Source organism: Protopterus annectens, chromosome 5.part0 (genome assembly GCF_019279795.1).
Source record: "Protopterus annectens isolate FY-2018-M chromosome 5.part0, PAN1.0, whole genome shotgun sequence".
NCBI lineage: Eukaryota > Metazoa > Chordata > Ceratodontiformes > Protopteridae > Protopterus > Protopterus annectens.
Window position 1 is genome coordinate 1454437502 of NC_056735.1, and position 22568 is coordinate 1454460069.

Consider the following 22568-nt stretch of genomic DNA (forward strand, 5'->3'; position numbering starts at 1 on the left):
TTTTCATAATTGTGCAACTTATGACCCCTTAGAGAAGTAAAAAATAAAAATAAAAGGATGACTTAATTCCATGCTGTAATGCTTTCAAAATGAAAAACAATCTGATGTGGCTTGTTGGTGAAAGGGGTCAGTGTTAAATGTCTGAGGGAATCAAGTTGACATACATTATTACGGTTATTATTTCTTTCATGTTTATCACAGTCAGACATCAGAGATGTGCACAGAAGATAGCAGTTTTGGCAGTTACTTGATTACTTGAATGATGATTGATATGGCTTATTAGATGACAGTATATACCTCTGACAGCAGCAAGTCACAAAGTTAAGTTGCAGTGGTCCTTACGTCTTTCACATTCATCACAGTCTAACATCTGAGGGATACACACTAGATATATTCTGGCTTAGGGGTGAGGCAGAACATAATTTTAAGTACAGGGCAGTTATGTGATCACTTCTGAATGATCACTAATATGGCTTGAAAGGTAGTAGATGCATCTGATAGCAACAAGTTGAAACGCATTACTGTGGCCATTCATCACAGTCACATAGAGTAGAGTCAGGCTCTGTGTAAAAGTAAGGGTCAGCTACTTGATACTATTTGAATTGTCTTAGATATGACTTATGTGTATGGTCTGTGGAGTTGGTTCATTAAAAGATTCGAAGTGGATTTGTGGTTCTACAGTTTTCTTTGGCTTAAAGCACTTTGTTCATTTTTTGGTGGTCAACTTCCAAGTGCTTCCAGTTGTTTTTTGTGTTTAGATATGACTTATTCAAGGACAATGCATGCATATGACTGCAAAATGAAATACATTATTGCAATCAATGTTCTGTTCCCTTCTTCACTCCTTTATCTTCTACAACTTAACTGTTTTAAGGTCCCTTGTATTATTACAAACTGTCATTCTGAAATACTTACCTTCTACCCTTTTAATGAAAAAGTGCTTTCCAATGTCCAGTTTGAGTATCTGCTTGTTAATGCATCAGTCATATCTCTCCTACTAACGTTATCCTACCTTTCTAAATAAGAAACAATTTCTAATTCCTCTATTAGTTTATAAGACATCCACCTTGCCAGCTATCGATTGCAAACAATTTGAATCTGCCTACTGCAGTTTTCCATCCATTATCTAATATAGACTCCAAAGAAACACTATACGGTAGGTCCATAGCTAAAAAGTGGCAATGACCTTGCAGCTGGTAATTATAAACCCATTAACCCCACTAGCCTCATATGTAAATCTGATGAACATATTATGTAATCTAATCATACACTTTACTTTAAGATATGGCAAGGCCACACATTCATGCACTTAGGTTAAACTAGTATTTCCTTTTCCAGTCCAATGTTTTACAGCTCCACATAATGTTTCTATTAAAAAATCTACTAAATATGCAACATATATGATAAGCCAAGTATGTTCACTGCTAAATTACACAGCAACCTACCTCATACTCCACTTTATCTCACATAAAAAACCCTGCACAGCTAACTGTAGTAAATCATCCTTCATCTAAAACATACTCCTAAAAGTGACAGTAGACAGTTCTCTGACCTCCAGTCCTCTGCACTCAGATGGCATAATTGCTTGCTGCAATATATGTATATTCTAGCTATGTATATCTCCAAGATATAAATAAAAAAAAATCTCACATTTGCATGTTTCATTTTTCCATCGATCACCTAATATAGTCTCCAAAGAGACACAGTATGGTTATTCCACAGATCTCATCACTATAGATGCTAAAAAACTGACAGTGGCCTTGAAGCTGGTAATTATAAACCCATTAGCTTCACTAGCCTCATACATAAAGCTATGGAACATATAATTTCAGGCATCAGTCTGGACATTGAAACTCTCTTAATCCTGGATCCTCATCAATTTGACTTTGTCAAAATAAATTCATGCCAATTTATCTCATTAACTTCTCCGAAAAAGTAAATAAAGTAGATGATAGTGGTTATTCAGTACATTTAGGACATCTGGACCTGGCCACGGCCATGGCCTTTGATACTATTCTGCATGTAGACATTATTGACAAACATATAAATCTGGATATAAACACTTATTTTGTGCAATGGATATCTTCCTGGTTGCCTGACAGAGCCTATGTGGTTAGGGCTCAGGTACCATTTCTCAAACAAAAAAATAAATAAATAAAAGTTACCACTGGTGTACTACAGGGATTAGTGGTGGCTCCTTTTTTATTTGGCTTCTATTTTTCAGATCTTCAGGCCAACACATCTGGTCTATGGTTATTTAATTTAGCAGATGACTGTAAATTGGGTGTTTTTATTTGCTCTTCCACTGACTCACAATTGATCCTACTTGGGTTATGCCATGCTAGCAACTGGTTCAAAGCCTATGATCTCAAATTAAAAGTAAAAAGTGTAGTATAGTTCAAGACAAGCTGGCATGCTAGATTTATATCCCAAACTAGCTTCTATCTCTGGAACAAACTTCCAGCACGTCAGTCAGACTAGCACCCTTGACACCTTCAAGATAAACTAAGATAATTGGATGGGCAGCCTGACATTTTCCCCTGGTCTGTGTTGTGCTGTCCACCTTGAGGCTGGAGGGACTTTTGAACATGGGTTTTTGGCTAGGTTTGTAATAGCCTATAGCCTGATTGCTTAACACTTACCTGTGAATCTATGAACAAAAAGGTCTGACATTCTTTTGATTTTAAGTAGTTCAGTGTCATCCTCTGTACCATCTCTCTCTGCATTCTCACTATGGGCCCAGGTGTCCAGTATTCTAACTAACCATGTAGAATTTTATTTATATATTTATTTATCAATTCTTTTGATTTTAAGTAGTTCAGTGTCATCCTCTGTACCATCTCTCTCTGCGTTCTCACTATGGGCCCAGGTGTCCAGTATTCTAACTAACCATGTAGAATTTTATTTATATATTTATTTATCAGTTGTTGACTGGGTTAGTCCCAATAGTCTAGTGACCTCTTTTCAGGGGAGACATGAGATGGTATTTATACTATAAACTGCAGAGCCCATCTTCTCAATTGGGTATCTTTACTCCACAGCAGTCCAGTTTGTATAATAACCATCCACAAAAACTCCATGGTGTCCACAACTCAGGGCTAAATTACACACAGTTTATTAAAAAATAAAAAGCAGGAGTTAAGGGATTTTGTCCATCCACTTGGACTTCATCAGAACTATTAAAACACATTACAAATCCTCCTTATATACCTCTTATGGTGTACCAATAATCCAGTTATTCAATCAAACACCCTACCATCTTAAGGCAGCAAGTATAATTAAAAATCCTTCTAAATACGTGTAATTTTTTACAAGTAGAAACAAAACAAAAATTGTTATATACCCCATAAATAACAACAGACCAAAATAACCAAAAAACAGAGTTCTAAAACCTTTTGAAATATGAATATGACAAGAGTATAATAAAACATTACAGTTTAGCTGTTCTCATTTTTAATACAGAATTAATTTAAATGTATTCATTCAGCCCAGGTTTTTGCATAGCATCCAGTGTAAGATGCCAGAGGAGTTCCTTGTATTCAATCTTATTTTCCCAAGCTCCTCCTCTGGCATCCTTTGGAACTATTTCAAGAATACCAAAAACAATTTTTTAAAAATCCATGCATGTACGAGAATGTCTAAATAGTTCATTCTTTTGATTAGCCCTTCTTATGTCATATAGATGTTCATAAACTCTTTTGGACAGTTTTCTCTCTGTTTTCCCTACATAAAATGAATAACATAAGTTACAAAGAGCCAAATAACCCAACCCCCTATATTACCGTCACCTTTTTTAAAAGTAATACTTGTTCGAAAAACATTATTCAGGGTGACATTCTCTTTGTCAATAATATACTGACAGTATTTATATCTTCCACATTTAATAGTCCATTTCCTTGTGACCTGCTGACCTTTCTCTAACATTTCTTTGATGTTTCTGTGTACCTTTTCTATAAAGGTAGGTTTACTGCATAGATGTTGGTAAAGTTCCTCATCCATTTTCAAAATTGCCCAATTCTGGGAAACAATATTTCTTACACTTTGGCTCAAACCATTATATTTAATAACCATGGCATTTTGAAAATTTTTAGAACTCATATCTGTTTGAACCTAGGTTCAATAACAAATCTGGTTTACTCAGAATACATGGAAACTTCGTCTCCCTGTTCTCCCCCACTTCCTTCCTTAGTGGGTTCAACATCTCCAATGGGTATCCCCTGTCCAGGAACATAGAAGTCATATTATTTAGTTCTTCCCAAAAAAGAACTTCAACTTTGTTTATTCTGGTTGCCCGAATGAATTGTCTTTTCACTAAATTTTTCTTACAATATATAGGGTGTCCACTTTCACAATGGATGTAACCATTTGAAAACATCTCCTTTCTATACATACTGGACACTTCTTCTTCTTTCGTCTTTTCCCAGTTAGGGGTCACCACAGCAGATCATCTGTCCACTCATGATTGGCAGTGGAGCTTTATGGTGTTCAGTTGCCAGCCCAGCGTCCAACCTTCCACAGAAGGCACACACACGCACACACTCACATCTAGGGCCAATTTAGAATGTCCAATCCACCTACTGCATGTCTTTGGGATGTGGGAGGAAACCGGAGCACCCGGAGGAAACCCACACGACCACAGGGAGGACATGCAGACTCCATACAGAAGGCACCCCAGCCGAGAATCAAACTGGAGAACCTCTTGCTGTGAGGCGATAACGCTAACCACTGCACCACCGTGGCCGCCCTTATATATACTGGACACTAAATTTTCATTTTCTATTTTAAGTCAAATATCCAGAAAGTGTATGTTATGTACATTCCTATTTTGTGTAAAATTAAGAATGTAGTCATGCCTGCTAAATAACTCAAAAATACCTCTATTTCTGAAGAGTCACCCTTCCATATAAAAAAGAGATTGTTCAAAAATACTGGGTAAAAGGACCAAAGTGGGACAAATCTAGAATTAAAAATAATTTTTTTTTCTCCCAACATAACATAATAATGTTAGCAAAAATGAGGGCACATACTGCCCCCATTGCTACCCCACTATTTTTTTTAAAATATTACCCCTCAAAGTACAAAAAGTTATTGGTGAACACTAACTCCAATAAATAAACCCAAAAATGAACTCCTTTGACATCAAACATATTGCTTTCTAAGAGGATTTCTTCAAAATATTCTAATCCCTTTTTGGTGAGGGATACACAAGAAAAGGTCTACTACATCCAGAGATAAAAAACATGTTCGCTCAATACAAGAATTTACATCTAGTTTGGCTAAAAAGTCCCAAGAGTCACGTAAAATGTGTGGGTAGTGGTTCAGTAAAGGCTTTTCTTTCTTTTCCTGTCTATATATATAGCTAAGGGATATATTTTTAATGTTTGTGCTGCCACTGTTAGCCTATATGGTGGATCCACCACATTCTTGTGAACTTTGGGGATACCAAATGCAGTTGGAATAAGTGGACCCTAATGGATGTATCATGATAAATCCTCCAAAAAACAATGTTCCTCATTAGTCAATTTGTAGAGACTCCTTAATTTTCCACTATGTAGAGTGTAGCGGTCCCTTTCACAAGCCCTTTCAAAGGTATGCAAAACCCTGTGGAGTGGGGGGGGGGTTTAAAAATACTTTTTTTCTTAAATGGCTGTAATACCATAGAATACAAATTGTCCCTATTAAGAAAGGACAAGTTCAACTTCCTAGTAAAAAGTTGCAAATCAATAATTGTTTTTGCTATGTTCCCTTTTTGTCTTGGGATGAATTTAAACCATTTTCAACAGCGTGAAGTGAGGAAATGCCAATGACCCTATCGGGATAATTAAACATATGAAAACCATTGTGGGTCAGCATCTTTCCATCATATTTAACTTCAATGGAATTTAACCAGTTGCCATCTACCTGTTCTCGTTCATTATGGGGGCTTGTCCCCTTCCTCTCTAACTCATCCTCCCCCTCCCTCATAGACTCACCTGGGTCTGGGGTAAAAAATATCCTCTTCTCCTCATGTTTTGTATTCTCTCTGACCTCCTGGGTTTGGGGGAATTGATAACACCATGATTCTCTAAAGGGGCTTCACTGGTCTCAGGGTAATCATCATATTCTTCTGTGTCCCTATAATCTGAATTTGGTGGCAAAATAGGCTCCCTAACTACCTCTCCACTATCATTCTTATCCAACCTAACCATACTTTCACTTAGGAATTATGCCTTCCCATCTTTATAATCATTACTGTCCCTAAGTAATTTCTTTTCCTTTCTCTTAGTCACTTGGGCAACATGCTTGTTAACAAAAGAAAAAATACTATCAAATTTATTCTGGTATTCATTAAACAAAAGATCACTTGTGATAGCTTGTTCCAAACCTGTAATCTTCTTCAAAAGGACTTCTATATGTTCACTGCTGAATTTAATTATATACTCCAACAATTCCATCCCACGTCTATTGAACATTTTGATTAGATAGACATATTCCCTAGACCCATGCAGGACCCCAAAGGGAAATTTGTACAACCTTAGCCCCTTGGGAATTTGTGCACATGTGAAACATTCTTTCAGATGCACATTTTCTATCTGTAAAGGTCTCAGTTTTTTCAATGTGTTCTCAAAGTCCCTTAGTCGCTGTTTTAAACTAACTTGCTTATCATCCAAAGTTATGCGGTTTGAGGAAAAAGAAGAAAAATCCTGTGCTAACCAGTTCCTAAATTCTCCTCTTTCACCATAACTCCTACCTGGTGGGTTATCATCTGTTCGCTGTTACTTTCATTTGCAATATGCCTGTGTCTTCCCTCTTCCCAAGGGTACAGGTTCCATCTTCCATCACTATTCGCTCGTACCTGTGTCCTGGATGTTGCATCAACCACCGAACCAGTTCTCCTCAAATTAGAATCATCGTTGTTGCCAGAATGGGGAATAAGATTAGATATTGGAAGGGACTGTAACGATACATTTATCTGGTTCACTTGCTGGGTCAGTAATTCCAAAAGTTGCATTAACTGACTCGTCAATCCTATTTGTGTAAGTTGCTGAGTTTCCCCCTCCATTCCACTTGAAAATGGAACAGTCCAATCCAGTTGACGTAAACCACACTGCCCGAAGTAACTAAGGAAGCAAAGAATGGCTGTTAAATCATGCCAGCAATTATAACTATCAATCCTTGTGGAGTGGGAAAAGTATATAAGGTGGAAAACTGACCAGGGCAATATAACTCCTCCAAATGAGGAGAACTGACCAACACACCAGCATGAGGTCTAGTACCACTGCAAGAATAACAATACCAATCACTTCCACTCATGTCTGAAGAAGCAAAAAAGCTTCAAACACTTCTCTAATACAGTCAAAATGGCTCGTCTTCCACTCTGGACACACTAGTAAGGCTCTAACCAGATCCTTCCATTGTTAGTTAATGTCCCAAAAAGCAGAGTATAGTATAAGTACCCCCAGTTGGAACAACACACTAAAAAACAAACCAAAGAACCATAAAGGCATGTAAGCCATGCAGCACAGATAACTGATAAACATCCATAAAAACTCCACAGTGTCCACAACTCAGGGCTAAATTACATACAGTTATCAAAAAAAAAAAAAAAAAAAAAAAAACAGGAGTTAAGCACTATCTTCCATTCAATTGGACTTCATCAGAACTATTAAAACACATTACAAATCCTGCTTATATATCTCTTATGGTGTACCAATAATCTAATTATTCAATCAAACACCCTACCATCTTAAAGGAGAAAGTATAATTAAAAATCCTTCCAAATACATTAAATTTGTTATAAGTAAAAAAAAAAAATTGTTATATACCCCATAAATAACAACAGACCAAAATAACCAAAAAACAGAGTTCTAAAACCTTTTGAAATGTGAATATGACAAGAGTATAATAAAACATTACAGTTTAGCTGCTCTCATTTTTAATACAGAATTAATTGAAATGTATTCATTCAGCCCGGGTTTTTGCATAGCATCCAGTGTAAGTTGCCAGAGGAGTTCCTTGTATTCAATCTTATTTTCCCAAGCTCCTCCTCTGGCATCCTTTGGAACTATTTCAAGAATATCAAAAACACATTTTTTTTAAAATCCACACATGTGCAAGAATGTCTAAATAGTGCATTTGGTTATTCCTTCTTATGTCATATAGATGTTCATAAATTCTTTTGGACAGTTTTCTCTCTGTTTTCCCTACATAAAATGAATAACATAAGTTACAAAGAGCCAAATATCTCACCCACCCACCCCTGTATTATAGTCACCTTTTTTTAAAGTAATACTTGTTCAAAAAACATTATTCAGGGTGACATTCTCTTTGTCAATAATATATTGAGAGCATTTACACCTTCCACATTTAATAGTCCCTTTCCTTGTGACCTGTTGACCTTTCTCTAACATTTCTTTGATGCTTCTGTGTGCCTTACGTATAAAGGTAGGTTTGATGCCTAGATGTTGGAAAAGTTCCTTATCTGTTTTCAAAATTGCCCAGTTCTAGGAAACAATATTTCTTACACTTTGGCTCAAACCATTATATTTAATAACCATGGCTGGAATTCAGACAACAGTTGACATAAAGGATGAGGGTTTAAATACTGATATAATTTTATTTGTCACAGGCATTTTCAGCACCCCATCTTCTCAAAATACCATCCTAAGTCATAATCAACCCAATAGATCAACCTAGTAAACAAACATTCCTAACGCTAACAACTGTATATCAAACAATATCACATTTCAAGAGTTAGCAGGGACGAGCAAAATGCAAATATATATATAAAGAAAATATGAACATTTTCAATTATTTGTCTATACCTTCATTCCTTTTTGGCCATCCACACCGGGCATACCATGACGACCAGCGGAACCCTGCAATTATTAAAATGAATTGAATTAGAATAGGAATTAATACACATTTCACAATATATATGCTTAAATTAATTACAGTCATTTACACTATGGAAAAATACAATTGTGTCCTTTTTTAACAATAAATCAATTGTGGGTTTGTCAATTAAAAGGACTCTGAAAGTCAACTTAGCAGCTGTCTATACACAAATACTCACTTACTGAGGCACATTTTTGTTCACAGTGTTCTATCACATGATAAGACAGGCTGCAGACATTAAACAGGAGTATATAAATATGTTTTTATAATTTCAGTAATTCCAGAACTGTTTGCAATGCTTTGCTTATACTTGGATTTAGATTAGATTACATATACACATAAACTTGCTATTTATCTAGTACTCAAACAGGTTGTAAAACAGATCTATGCATTTAGACAGACAGACACACATACACAAAACACACACACACACACACACACACACACACACACACACACACACACACACACACACACACACACACACACACACACACACACACATACACACAACACAAAGTTTTCTTTTCACCATCTACTCTAGCCCTGATGCCTAAAACGTCATAATAAAAAAAGAGATTTAAATAAAATGATTAATGACTGTTGCTGTTGAAAGCTGGAGGAAAAATACAGAAATGAGAAAACAAAGGAAGAAGTGCAAATAAACAGGCACTTTATTTTAGACAACACTGATATGTCCTGCAATTCAATTTTATGACATTAGGGCATAAATACATATAGGAACTGAACCTTTCTGCAAACAACTTTTGAGAAATTTGCACTAGCAGAAAAAAATTAATGAATGTGAAAAAAGAAATAATATATCTCCTTGGAAGACCAATGTTTACCAAAAATTAATGCACAGTTAAAAAGAAACATTTTGTTACAAATGAGTTAAAAATGGTTTTCTGAATTTACGTCAGGATGTGTATAGTATTAAAATATTTGTGGATGAAAAGAATAGACTGGGGGATGGGATATTTATGTAACTTTAAAAGCAGAAATTAATAAATTGCAGCTGAAAGCATTTGTTTTGTGGGGATGAATCACATTTAGTCCAAGATTGTAGAAAGATAAGGTGAGGGCAGTGTGGAGAGTTTGGGTAGTCTAGGATAAACTATAAATCATATTGTAGGAAATGTGGAATTAAGAAACATTTTTGGTTCAATAAAATAAGAAAGACAAAGGAAGGAAAATAAGAGAAAAGAATGTGTTTTTATACAGTTAAGAGTAGAGAATGATGAAAGGATTGAGGGGGTAAGAAACTACAAGTTGAAAACATAAAAAAAGAGAAACACTAAATGAAGTCCAAAATTAATTAAAAAGGAAAACAGCATATGGAAAGGGAGACAGGTTTGAGGTATTAGAAAGAGAAGAAGAAGGGGTAGACGATAGTTAAAAGTCAGAAAAAATGATGGAAGATTCCACTGGGGAAAGTGTGAAGAGGAGAAAAGGGAGGCCAAAGATGGACTGGAAAAATGAAAAAAAAAAGAGAACAGACTGAAATGTTAGCTATAATCATAGTGGTGGTATCAGAAAGAGTTTTAGTATGTGATTTAAGAAAGGGGCAGAAAGTGTTTAGAATAATGCACATACAAATGTAAATGAAAGAAAAAAAATCTGAGGGAATTCAAAGTTATACAATAGTATAGGGTTGATATTAGAAAGACGAAATGTCAGAAGAGCGAACGCTCTTACATTGAGCACAAATAACCGAAGCTGTAAAACCTTGAATGCCCACAACAGCGATTTTTTTTCCCAGGGAAAAAAATCGCTGGGCCATTGTCGGGGCTTGTGAAGATTGGGTGAAGATAGATGAAGGCTGCCAGCCTAGCCAGATAGAATGTTGGAAATAATTCTGTCATCTGTAAATACTAATGTAAACTACAGGCTTGTTGTCTTAAATGGTAAAAATAGTGTTACATGTGGAACTGGAAAAAAATGTAACAAGAGTGCACTCTGCTGGCAGAAAGCTGACTAAGTAAAGCATGTTGTGACCCTTTGATCTAAACACGGTGCCGAAATGTCTAAATGAAGACATTCTTTCTATTGTATTAACCAAGAGTTAGATTGCTAGAGTTAAGCATACAAATTTATTTTTATTACTCTGCTTCCTGACCAGCTGCAAGATAACAAAAGGAGATGTTAAGAATGTAAATGTAGTTTCTGTTAACCTGGGAACCCAGGGAAGTGTGAAGAATGATGTAATGTGAACCAGGAATGTGATTTTAAAAACAGAGAGAATCAGAGAGCATTAAGCATTTTTGTCTTGACCATTCAACTCAGCACTGCCTTTGCTCTATATGTAAGTTTATCTTAGACTTGTGTTTTCTCTTAGAAATAGCTAGAAACTAGAAAGATTAGACTAAGTGTTTTTCTGTGATGTCAGAACTTTACTACTGAATTATTTTAAGTATTTCTCTGTGATCGCTGAACTCTTGACTAGCACTGTGTAGTAAAATGTATTGTCTTGTGTTTTTAATTATTATTAAATATTTTAAACCCTTTTAACTGTGGCTGTTTTGTGTAGAGATAATTTAAGCTCTAGAGTACAATGCATGTATATAGTGATCCTGTACCAAGTCACTCTAATAAGCCTTGACTGTTTAGTCGCACTTACCAATTGGATAATAATATTGCACAGTAATAATTGGGCACAATTTTAAGGGCCTTTGAGTAACTGATAAATATTAGCTGGGTGGTGGCAGTGATTTCTCCCATATAGTCTGAATAAAAGGGGCACAGCTGGAGAACCTGTGCCAGCCTTTCCCAGGAGTGTCTGTGTGGTTGTATAAACTCTCCTCAAAGTGTGTGTGTATGTGTGTGTGTATCTGTATCAGCTACTTGGGCAGGGACATGAAGCACTGGTTGAACAGAGAGAGTGCTGGAGGTTTTAGCTTGCCCACTAGGCTGAGATCTGGATCCTAAAGCTGTGCCAGTGGGGAGTCTTATTGGGGACCTGGAGAGCAAAGGAGCGACCATCCCCAGACTGACTGTGATCTCTGTGTGCTCTTAAGGGAAACTGCACTTTACTGTGTGTATTTGTTATCCTTTCCTCCTAAATGAGACGCCCCTCACTGGTGTTAGTAGTGAGGATTGAGGCTCCTTGATTGCTGGGTCAGGGCACAGGCGTCACAGGGCTTTGCAATTTCCTCCACTGTAGTGCGATCTCTGAGTTGGTATATTTAAGTAGTGGTGGTGTGGGGGGTGATCCTCCACTTTATTTTATGTTTAGATATTTATTTTTTGCTGGCCAGTAATTTTTTTTCCCTTGGAAAAAATCACTGTTGTGGCTGTTTGAGGTTTTACGGCTTTGATTATTTGTGGTCGATGTAAGAGTGTTTGCTCTTCTGATGTTTCGTCTTTCTAATATATATCCATTATGCTCTTGGAGGACTTTGCATGTTAAGGAAGTAGAAAGTGAACGAAGCACAGTATATAAAAATGATCAGAGTGATAGTAAATAATGGTAGGTTAAGAGTGAGTAATGGGAGAGAATGCACTTATAAGAAGGGTTAATTTAAAAGAGAGTTTGATTATATATTGTTTTCAGAGAACATAAAAAATAACAGTTGACATTAGAGAAGCAAAGTGTTTAGATCATAGGGCCCAATGGGGAATGACTGGAGAGAATAAAAAACTAATGAAGTGATGAAGAAAAATTTTGAAAAAACTGACAGGGAAAATTCCAAGAAAGTAGTACCTTAAAATGAAAGAGGACAACTGTGGAAAGATGATATGATAGTGAAGTTGTTTAATGGAATTCTGTTATATAAAACATAAAAAGAAGATAGGGAACAGTGGATGAAGGAGAAAGTTACATATAATAAGAAGAAAGAAATTTGTGAAAGAACAGTAGAGTTTGTTATGGGGAATCTTGAAAAAGAATAAGAATTTCCCAAGCATTTATGTAAGAAGTTGACATATAATGGGAAAAAATGAATGTAATGGAGAATGAAAATAGAAACAAGATGGAAATGTGGATACAACTGAAAGGTATGCATATAATATATATAAAAAAGAATGTTAGGGGTGATGTGTAAAATGTAAAGAAAATAAGAAAGAGGTAGTGGAAGAAATGGTAAAAAAAGAGTTGAGATGAAAGCATTAGACGATGCTATAATGGAAGGAAAATATGAAATTGCACCATGTCAAGACAGATTAGTTTTTTTTTCTGTTAATAAAGAAATGTCAGATATAGACAAAAAAACAATGTTTTTCTGGAAATACTGAATGAATGCAAGAAGGAGAGTTTAAAATAAGGAGAGATTTGTAAAGGGGTTGTAAAATTTACATGGAAAAGGGGAACAGGGAAGAAAAAATAAATAAATAAATACAATTTAGGGGATTAAAAAGGGAAGGAAAGAAATAAAAAATCTGGTAACCAATTATGTTGGAAATAAATATAAATTATTTATGAAGATTATTCACAAAAGATTTATGAATGCTACAAAAGAAGGGCTGGATGCAGAGACTGCCATTTTTAAACACGTAAAATCAAATATCACAAGCAACTATTCTATTTAGTTTTAAACAAAAACAATTAAATATATTAACTACTGCAACACAATTTGTGATTGGGAGTGACCATGTTGTTTTATTTTTACTATATTATAAATCTTAATAAGTGGACCAGTGACTTCAGACCTTGTACTCTGGTCTACTTTGTTAAATAGATATACATCTTTGGTACTTTGTTACACGCCAATGTCAACTTCAAGTTCAGATTCCATTACAGAATCCCATACAGCTCATTTTTACTATGGAGTTCTGTCTCTGATTATTAACAGTCTTCAGTTCCATATTTTTAATCTATGTAATTTTTTCACATCTGTTATTGATTGTTCAGTTTTGTTTTTTCCCATTTTCTAGTTGTAGCTTTCTTAACCACTATCAACACTGAACATAACTATACAGTCATCTCTTTGGTACACATTATCTTACTGCAACACAATAAAAACATCTTTATACTGAGGTTAAATTATCTTTCATGTATATAATTAAGTCCCTTTTGCTCTAAAGGAAATCTGTACATTCCCACAATATCTGCTCCCAAGAGCACATCTCCAACATATGCCTCTTGTCTGTGAAAACATTTTTTCAAGTCTTGTGGAGGTATAGCAATGCCTGGGCAAACATTCCCATTTTAGCATTCAACCTTTTCTTGATTTATTTGTATATTTAGGATTAAGACATGTTTTCCTCATCTGATCATCAGTAATACCTTTATTGAATTATTCACTCAGTGAATTTTTTTTTACCTTTATACTGTATTGTCTTCTCAAATGTAATTATATGCTTTACTTATTTTTCCAGTTTGCCAATTCTGTTCTGGCCTTAAATAAATAAAAAAATCTACTACTTGTGGTTTAACAACACTACTATTTAACCTGTGCATATCTTCCTTGAACTCCAAACTTTAATTGTGTATATGCAAATTGATCTGAATTCAATAACACAAAAGTTTATTTAGCTTCATTCTATTTTATTATTTCCGCTTCTTTTATTATCTGCTCCCAAAATCAAGGTTCTTTGTTCTTTCTTTTCTTTTCCAAATGCTCATTACCTCTTTTTCTGTCTTTTCTTAATCTCCTGTACAGTATAACCTGTTGGTTTTGTTCTGTTTTCCAAAGTTTTTTAACATAAAGACTTGCTTAATACATTTATGTATAAAAGGTTGTACATAGTGCTCTTTATATTCCTTTCAAAGACCTGCCCAAATGTTTTTGCATCCTCCTTCTGTTAGCATATTGGGCACTATACCTAAGCAGAGCATTTTTTGAACAGGTAGGCATTTACTGTGGAAGAAGGATAGGGTATCTGTAGAACATGAGTAAGTGTTTAACGGTGCTAAGTTAATGGAGCTTAAAAGTTACAAGGGTCTAATCTCCGTAATGGTGGAAAGGATGCTACTGCGCATAATGACTGGTGGAATTATAGTTTTTTGAAGGAATTCTGTTAAAGGATAAGGCATAAGTGTAAAGTTTTTTGAAGACCAGGGGCATAGATCTTTAAATGCATTAGCATATGGAGGAATGTGTGGCAGGAGCTAGACATAGACCAGGGTAAAGTATATGTGGGTGTTGGGGCCTATATTCAGCATTACAAATAACCAGTTTGGATTAGTGTCAGAAGAAGATCTTGAAGCTCCGTGAGATATATGGAGGCATTGCTTTGCTAAAAGGAAGTCCAGGTCAGTTACACTCAAAGGAGTAGTAGTTGTTCACAACAGAAGGTGGGAAAGGTGTATCCTTTTATAGGCGTCTGTCTTTATGACAGCAAGAATGTCAGGATCATACTGAAGCTATCAGGCTTCCAATAAATCATATTTATAATTTATACTGTATTCATTAATATGTGTAATACTGGGATATTTTAATTGACAAGTCTCAGTACTGAAGCTGCAAGAGGAAGTTTGGGGAGGAGAAATAGAAGATGGAAGAGGATTAACCTTAATATCTCAAGGACATTTGCAAGTTTTAAGGAGAAACATATTATTAGGTGTACTATTAGGCACCAGATTATTATGGGGTAGAGGAAACAGTGAGAAGGGACTGGTAATGAGAATGTCTGGTGTATTTATGAATTATTATTTATTATTTATTATTTATTATTATTTATGAATGTATGTATTTACACAACAGCAGAGAGAAAGTGAGTGAGCAAGTCCTCAGACTGGAAGAAGACATTTTGTGTGATAATAAAGTAGAGAGATTATGTAAGAAGGGAGAATAATAGGTAGTATACTCTGCTTTGGACTTATTTTTTGTGGTTTGGGAAAATAACAGGAAGCCAAAAATAGGTAATTGGACAGCAGGGTATGCTGGTTCACAGTAGTAGTGAGTATGTTGTGGTGAAGTTGGACTGATCTTAAGACTGTGGTAAGGTGTAAGGAACTAGGTGGAACAGTAACTTAAAGGCAAAGTAGAACTGAAGGATTAGACTGCGAGAAGGTGGGTAAAAAGCAGTAGTGGAAGAAATACATTTGGATTACCAGAGAAAAAGGGGTGGAGTCGAAAGTTACCTACTGGTCCAGGCAAGTAAGAAGGTGAGATTATCTGTGGAAAAAAAGGATGGGATTTGAGGAGGAATAATCTTTAATTGAGAATAGGAGATACAAGAAAGTTGGGTTTTATTTGGAAAATAGAAGTTAACAAAGCTGAACTGATGAAGATGAGTTGGAAAAGTGGTACTGAAGAAGAAGAGCACACCATTTTCAGGGTGGTGTCTGTTTGAGTCCTCACTTCTCCTTTCACCAGGACCAACTAATTAAGCCGGTTACATTGAATGCATTTGACTACAAACATTTTTGAATTTATCCTAAGGTTATAAGAGTTCACAGTAAGTTAAAATAGTTGAGGTAGTACACTGGCAAAGCCACCTACATGAAAATATGATACTGTTTTCTTTCCCACTTGATAGAATAATCTTGATGAGTGAAGATGCTGTTGCAAAGTGAAGAGATGAGATACACCAGATCCCTTCTTGCAACTACCTACTGTATGATACAGCAGCAGCAGCATATGGAGAAAAATAGCCAGATAAAACACTGCAAATGAGCTGCTGCTAAAGGTTGCCATGCGTAATGGAGGTGTTCAAAGATGGAAGGAGCTGCTGACTGACGCTGGCATTATAATAACCGATATCAATGCAGAAACTGCTGTGTCATTGTCTATCTACCTATGGAAGAGGGTCAGCCATAGATTCTAAACTAAACAACTAACATCTAAACAAATCTCCCTTCTTCAGTCCACTAAACATTTCTGACAGGAACTCAACAAACTAACAGAAAGATCCTCCCTGAATGAATTAACCAGTCAAGGATACATTGCCTACCCTTCTATTAATCTTACACCTCCTAACTTCCTTAAAGAAATTTTAAGCCTTCACACATCCAAAATATATGCCCTTTATTTTTCTATCACTGTAGAAATTTCATTACCATCCCTCTTAAGCACATTTACAAGCTTTACCTTACACTTATACTATGCACAATATTTAGAAATTCTCTTTTCTAAGATCTTAGAAAAGAGAATTTCTAAATATTGTGCATAGTAAAAGAAACCAAGCCTTCTTCTTGCAGTCGGTTCTGCCCCATCTTTATCCTTTTCACCCTTGGTAAAATTATTGAAAAAATCATATGTAACCAATTTACCAGTTATCTACAAAAATACCCCTTGCTCCCCATCAAATAGCACAAATTCTGCTCTGGGAGGTGGACCCTGATTGATAAATTCTTAACTAATATGGATAAAGGAAATCTTACTGGAGCTCTGTTCATTCACTTAATCCATCCCTTTGACACGGTGAACAACCTCATTTTACTTCTACATCTGCAAGACACTTGGGTCAGCTCTGTTGGCACTGCCTGGTTCAGAGATTTGCTATCCAACTGTTCATTCCCGGTAAAAATAAGTCCTAGTGAATCCAACAGTTCCTTCATTTACTCTGGGGTCCCACAGGATACCATTCCAGCACCTCTTCTCATTCTTCATCAAAAGATTCCTACTAGACCTGTCCCATTTACCTCTACCCCTTTACACAGGTGATAGGGTCATCTATAGGTCTGCTCCCTCACATCATGCAATTGCAACTCAACTTCATAAGGATATCCTTCAGATACTTCACTAAACTCCAATAAACTACAGCTCAGGCAACAATAAAAAATATCCAAATCCCCTCAGTCCTTTGATATCCTTGACTGTAATAACAATCCTACTGAAAACATAACTGCCTTTAGATGTTTGGGGATTTGACTAGACCAGTCATTAAACTTCCATGAGTACACAGAAAACTTGAGAGCCAAGATCAGCAGTCTACTCTTCTGGGCCAATAAAATATTTCAGTTCCTTTCATAACCAGCAAGGGCTGGAATAGGAAAATGCATCCTTCTTGCTCACATATGGTCTCCCCATGTTTACATTTCCCTCTGCCAAAAACACAGTCACCCTTCAGCCCTCTCCAACAAAATATGTTGATTAATAGCTAACTCACCATGGAAAGAACACCACTGCCTTACTATTTCAAATGCTAAGTGGCTTCCAGTACATGCCAGGTCAAATCTACTTCTTGGTTCCTTACTCTTCAAAATACTCAAACTTGACACACCCTTCCTTTTCTGTCTGTCCCAAATGTTTTACTGCTACTCAGACTTATAACCTAAGAAGCCAAAGCCAGTCTTTCCCCTACAAACTCCTTCTCTCAGGCTGTAACTTTACTATCCGTATTGACCACAGAACTATGGTGGTAACTTCCTTCTGATCATATAAACTGCTCTCTGTTTAGACTGTAATTCAGAAAATACTTACTAATTCAGCTTGAATACAACTGTCCATCTAGAAATGGAAACATGAGGAATCAAGAGGACAGCTTAATACAGCCTAAACAATATTTTGTTATGGCATTTACAAAACGAGAGGGATGAATAATAACTTGTGGGAGGGCAATCATAGCAGAGCAAATAGAGAAACAGACCCATCATAGCTGACAGGGATAATCACCATGTGTGGGAGATTTATTTCTCATAGGTGCTGTGAAAACAACCAGAATTGATGCAGTAGCCACTAGAAAAATGGTGTCATAACTCACTGTGGAGCAGTTTGGTACCAAAGAGAGATGTTGGGCAAGAACTGTGGTTTCCGTGCACAAGGGCAAGTATATGAATAAAGCAAAATGTAACTGACAAGTCAGCCTTACCTTATCCAAGGAAGGATTACAGAAAATGCTTTGTACACCATGGTGTTGGACATTCAAAATGTAAATTGTTTAGCAGATGGGCTGCAACATGGATTTGTGCAGTGCAGGTCTTATCACTCTAACATAATGAAAGTTTATGACTGATTCACCCAAAGCAGATAAAAAAAAATCAGTGTATCTAGCATAAATACATTTCAATAAAGCAATTGGTAATATGCTTTACACAAAAAATACAGACAAACTAGAGGGAATAAGCTAGATGACTAGCTAGGTTATAGAAATCAGAAGACATAATCAGTTAGGAGGAAAAATGTCAAGTAGGAAGGAAGTGGACACTGGAATGCCATTCTGCTCAAAGCCAACAGCAATTCTGTTCATCATGCCTGGCTCAGAAATGACAATACCACTAGAAAATATGGTCAGTCTCCTAGCTGATAGCACTAATACAGGATGAGTGGCAAATGGTCTTGGCCCTAGTTTATACCATCACCAAGCTAATACAACTTCAGGGGAAACAATAACTAGGTTTTACAGTTAAACTGATTCTTCCTATTTGTCTGGGACTGTGTAAACTTAATAGTTCACAAACACGTAAATTTACATTCAAACATTTTCTGATTTTGGTGTTTAACCTTTTGTTTCCATGGTTATTTTAATTTCGTATGCAGCTTTGTCCTTCTTAATGGATCCCCTTAAGCTCTCTACTAATTAATTAGTTTGTGTGCTATTAAGATAGATAGAATTAGAACTCTTACAAACATTAAGTAATTTTCTTCTTGTTATATAAGAGTGGATACAGCTGGGACTCAGTGCTAAAAAGTAGAAGTGTATGTACTATGTTTGCATTACGGGAAGAAGCGCAGGGTAGACAGACAAAGAAAAAGTTGTTGGTGTTGGATGCACCCTCAGGTGAGACCACTCTGTGCTATGAGGCAGCAGAGAGGGAAAAGAAAAAAATTCTGGGGGTACACATCCAAGGATGATGAGTATAAATGTGCAGACATTATCACCCCATTGCACAAGGAGCTGGTGAGCTCTCAACTACAATACTATGTAAATTCTTGGAGGTCGCATCAAGCTGGTTGAAAGCATGTTAGAAACCTACCAGTAAGTTAAAGGACAATGAATATGAGAAAAGTGTTAACCACTGAGAATATGCACTATAAGACAGGGGACAGGTGAGGCATGGATATTCCATGCTATCAGTCAGCACATTGGTGGTATAGAAATAAACAGAAAGAAAGAACTAGAGATGGCAACATGGGTAACTGCTAAAGGGAGGATATAACGTTTATATCAGGAGTATTACTTTGCTGAGAGTTTTGCACACAGAAATGTACTGTCATATGGGGTGATAGAAGGTAGATGCATGCAGGGGGATTATAGCTACAGAAGGTAGATGCATGCAGGGGGATTATAGCTACAGAAGGTAGATGCATGCAGGGGGATTATAGCTACTTGAAACAAGTACAAAATGGCTAACCACACAGTACAAGCTTTGGCACCTTGCAGCAGTTCAATTAACTGAAATGTTGTATTTGAATTTCCATTTTTTGAATAACTTGTTATTAAATTGCATATTTCAGATCAGAAATTCTGTGAATGTAAATCTCAGATATCTGTGAACTGTATATTCAGACAGCACCAGAGAAACAGGGAGCCTTTGTTTAGGTGTGAAAACAAGTTATGCTGTTTCCTCTGAGGCTGTGTAACCTTGGAGTATGGAGGTTCAGAGGACTTGTCCACCTGTGAAAACACATATGTAATTTGTGGAGATGTTTTTTTTTTTTTGCTATAGTGTTATAATAGAAACATTTTGATTTTTGGCACATTTGGAGAGCTGCAGTTGATGAAGCGGTTGACTACTTTAATAAAACATTCCTAAACATCCTTAATTACCACGCCCCCATAAGATGTTCCTGAACTACATCCCAACAATCCCCATGGCTACAAAAAACATGAAGTCTGAAATGAAAAACAGGGATAAAGCGTGGGACAACTGGTGCAAAACCAAAACCCCCTCTACTAGGCAAAAATTCCTAGAACTACACAATAGAACCAAAAAGCTTATAAAACAGGACAAAATCCAATACTACCAGTCTGCCCTTACCTCCTCCCAACATAACCCCAAATAATTCTGGTCCTCAATAAACTTCATCCTCCACCCAGGTAAAGTAAGTACACCCACTCCTAACTTAACTCAATCCTCCGAAAATATTTCAACAATCACTTCACACAAACCGTACTATCACTAGCTAGACAACACAACCCCCCCCCCATAAACCCCCACCATCAACTAGAACTAACAATCTCCCAACTAGCTTCTCTTTCTCTCCTGTTTCTACCTTCAAAATAAAACAACTACTAACCAAACTTAAAACCACCAGATTAGCAGCAGACAACCTCCCAGGTGAATACATTCAACTTGCAGCTGACGCCCTAGCCTACCCCGTATCACTCTTGATTAACAGATCTCTGTCCGAAAGTTATGTTCCTACACTATGGAAAGTCTCAAACATAATTCCCCTACACAAAGGAGGCCCCTCCACAGATCTAACCAATTACCACCCCATAGCTATTCTCTCGCCACTCTCCAAAATACTAGAGAGATGCATTCATTCTCAAGTCACAGATCACCTCCTTGCTAACAACCTCCTCTCCAACACACAACACGGTTTCAGACCTAACCATAGCACCACCACCACCTTACTCTCTTTCTCTAACACTATCCTACACAATAAAAATGCAGGTTATCTCTCCTCAGCTACCTTCCTAGACCTCTCTAAAGCTTTTGGCATGGTCCCACAAACAACTCATCTGTCTTCTCAATAACCTCTATCCTTCTATCAACCAGTCATCAACTGGTTCCAGAGTTACCTATCTGACCAGCAACAAGCAGTTGTTTGGCAGGACAACCTATCCCCCCAACTATCAGTCTCCATAGGAGTTCCCCAAGGGTCCATCCTGAGACCCCTACTCTTCTCTATTTTCACTAATAATCTAGGCTCAGCCACAACACATGGCACACTCATACAACATGCAGATGACTCAACCATCATCTGCACAACCCACTCCCTACCAGAACTGCAAAAAGCCACACATGAAACATTTTCTCCTATTGAAACTTGGTTATCCGATGCCCAACTAATACTTGACCCAAACAAAACAAAATTACTAATCTTCCAACCCACCAAACTTACCCTAGACAGCTCTCACTTTAACATCACAGCAAAAGACACCACCATCCATCCTACAGAACACACCAAATTACTAGGAGTAGAAATAGACAATAAACTGAACTTTGACATTCACATTTCCATGACCATTAAAAAAGTGCACAAAAAACTAGCAGCATTATATAGAAATCAGCAACTACTTACCAAAGCAGCTAAAATTTCGGTAGCAAATTCTCATCTTATCTCTACCCTACACTACACCTCTCCAATATTTACTAACCTTAGACAATGCAATCTAAATAAGCTCGAAACCTGCTACAACAAAATCACCAAATTCGCCACAGGGGCTTCCTAGCGTACTCACCACTGTCTCTCACTAGCAGAACTGGGCTGGCTAGAGCTCCCCCACCTCCTTCAATGGTACCAACTCGCACTCGCCCACAAACTAATAAACCAACCACTAAAGGTCCCATCCCTCCAGAATCTACTCCAACCCTACATAACTACGAGACCACTAAGATCCAGCCACAAAAACCTCCTACAGGTCACAAGAGCCATTAACTCTGCTGGAGAAGCATTATTCTCCTGCACTATAGCCAAACTCTGGAACTCCCTCCCATCCTCAATTACCTCTGTAACTTCTTGCACCCACTTTAAATCCTTACTAAAATCACACTTCAAAACTTGCCAGATATGCCCTTGCAACCCCCCCTCTAATACCATTCACTCCCCCCACCCACTACCTCTCTCAGCCCCGTATCAACAACCTACTCTTAGCAAGCTTGGCTACCTACCATATAATACTAACTTCTTGTAGCA

The 22568-nt window shown here is 36.8% G+C and overlaps 1 protein-coding gene across 1 annotated transcript in view; it reads right to left on the reverse strand.

Moving 5' to 3' along the window:
- COL4A2 (collagen type IV alpha 2 chain) overlaps positions 1-22568 on the reverse strand; it is a 1470466-nt gene that overhangs the window by 583396 nt on the left and 864502 nt on the right. The window contains exon 17 of the mRNA XM_044071270.1: positions 8805-8858. Coding sequence (XP_043927205.1) covers positions 8805-8858 — 54 coding nt within the window. The remainder of the gene's footprint in view (positions 1-8804; positions 8859-22568) is intronic.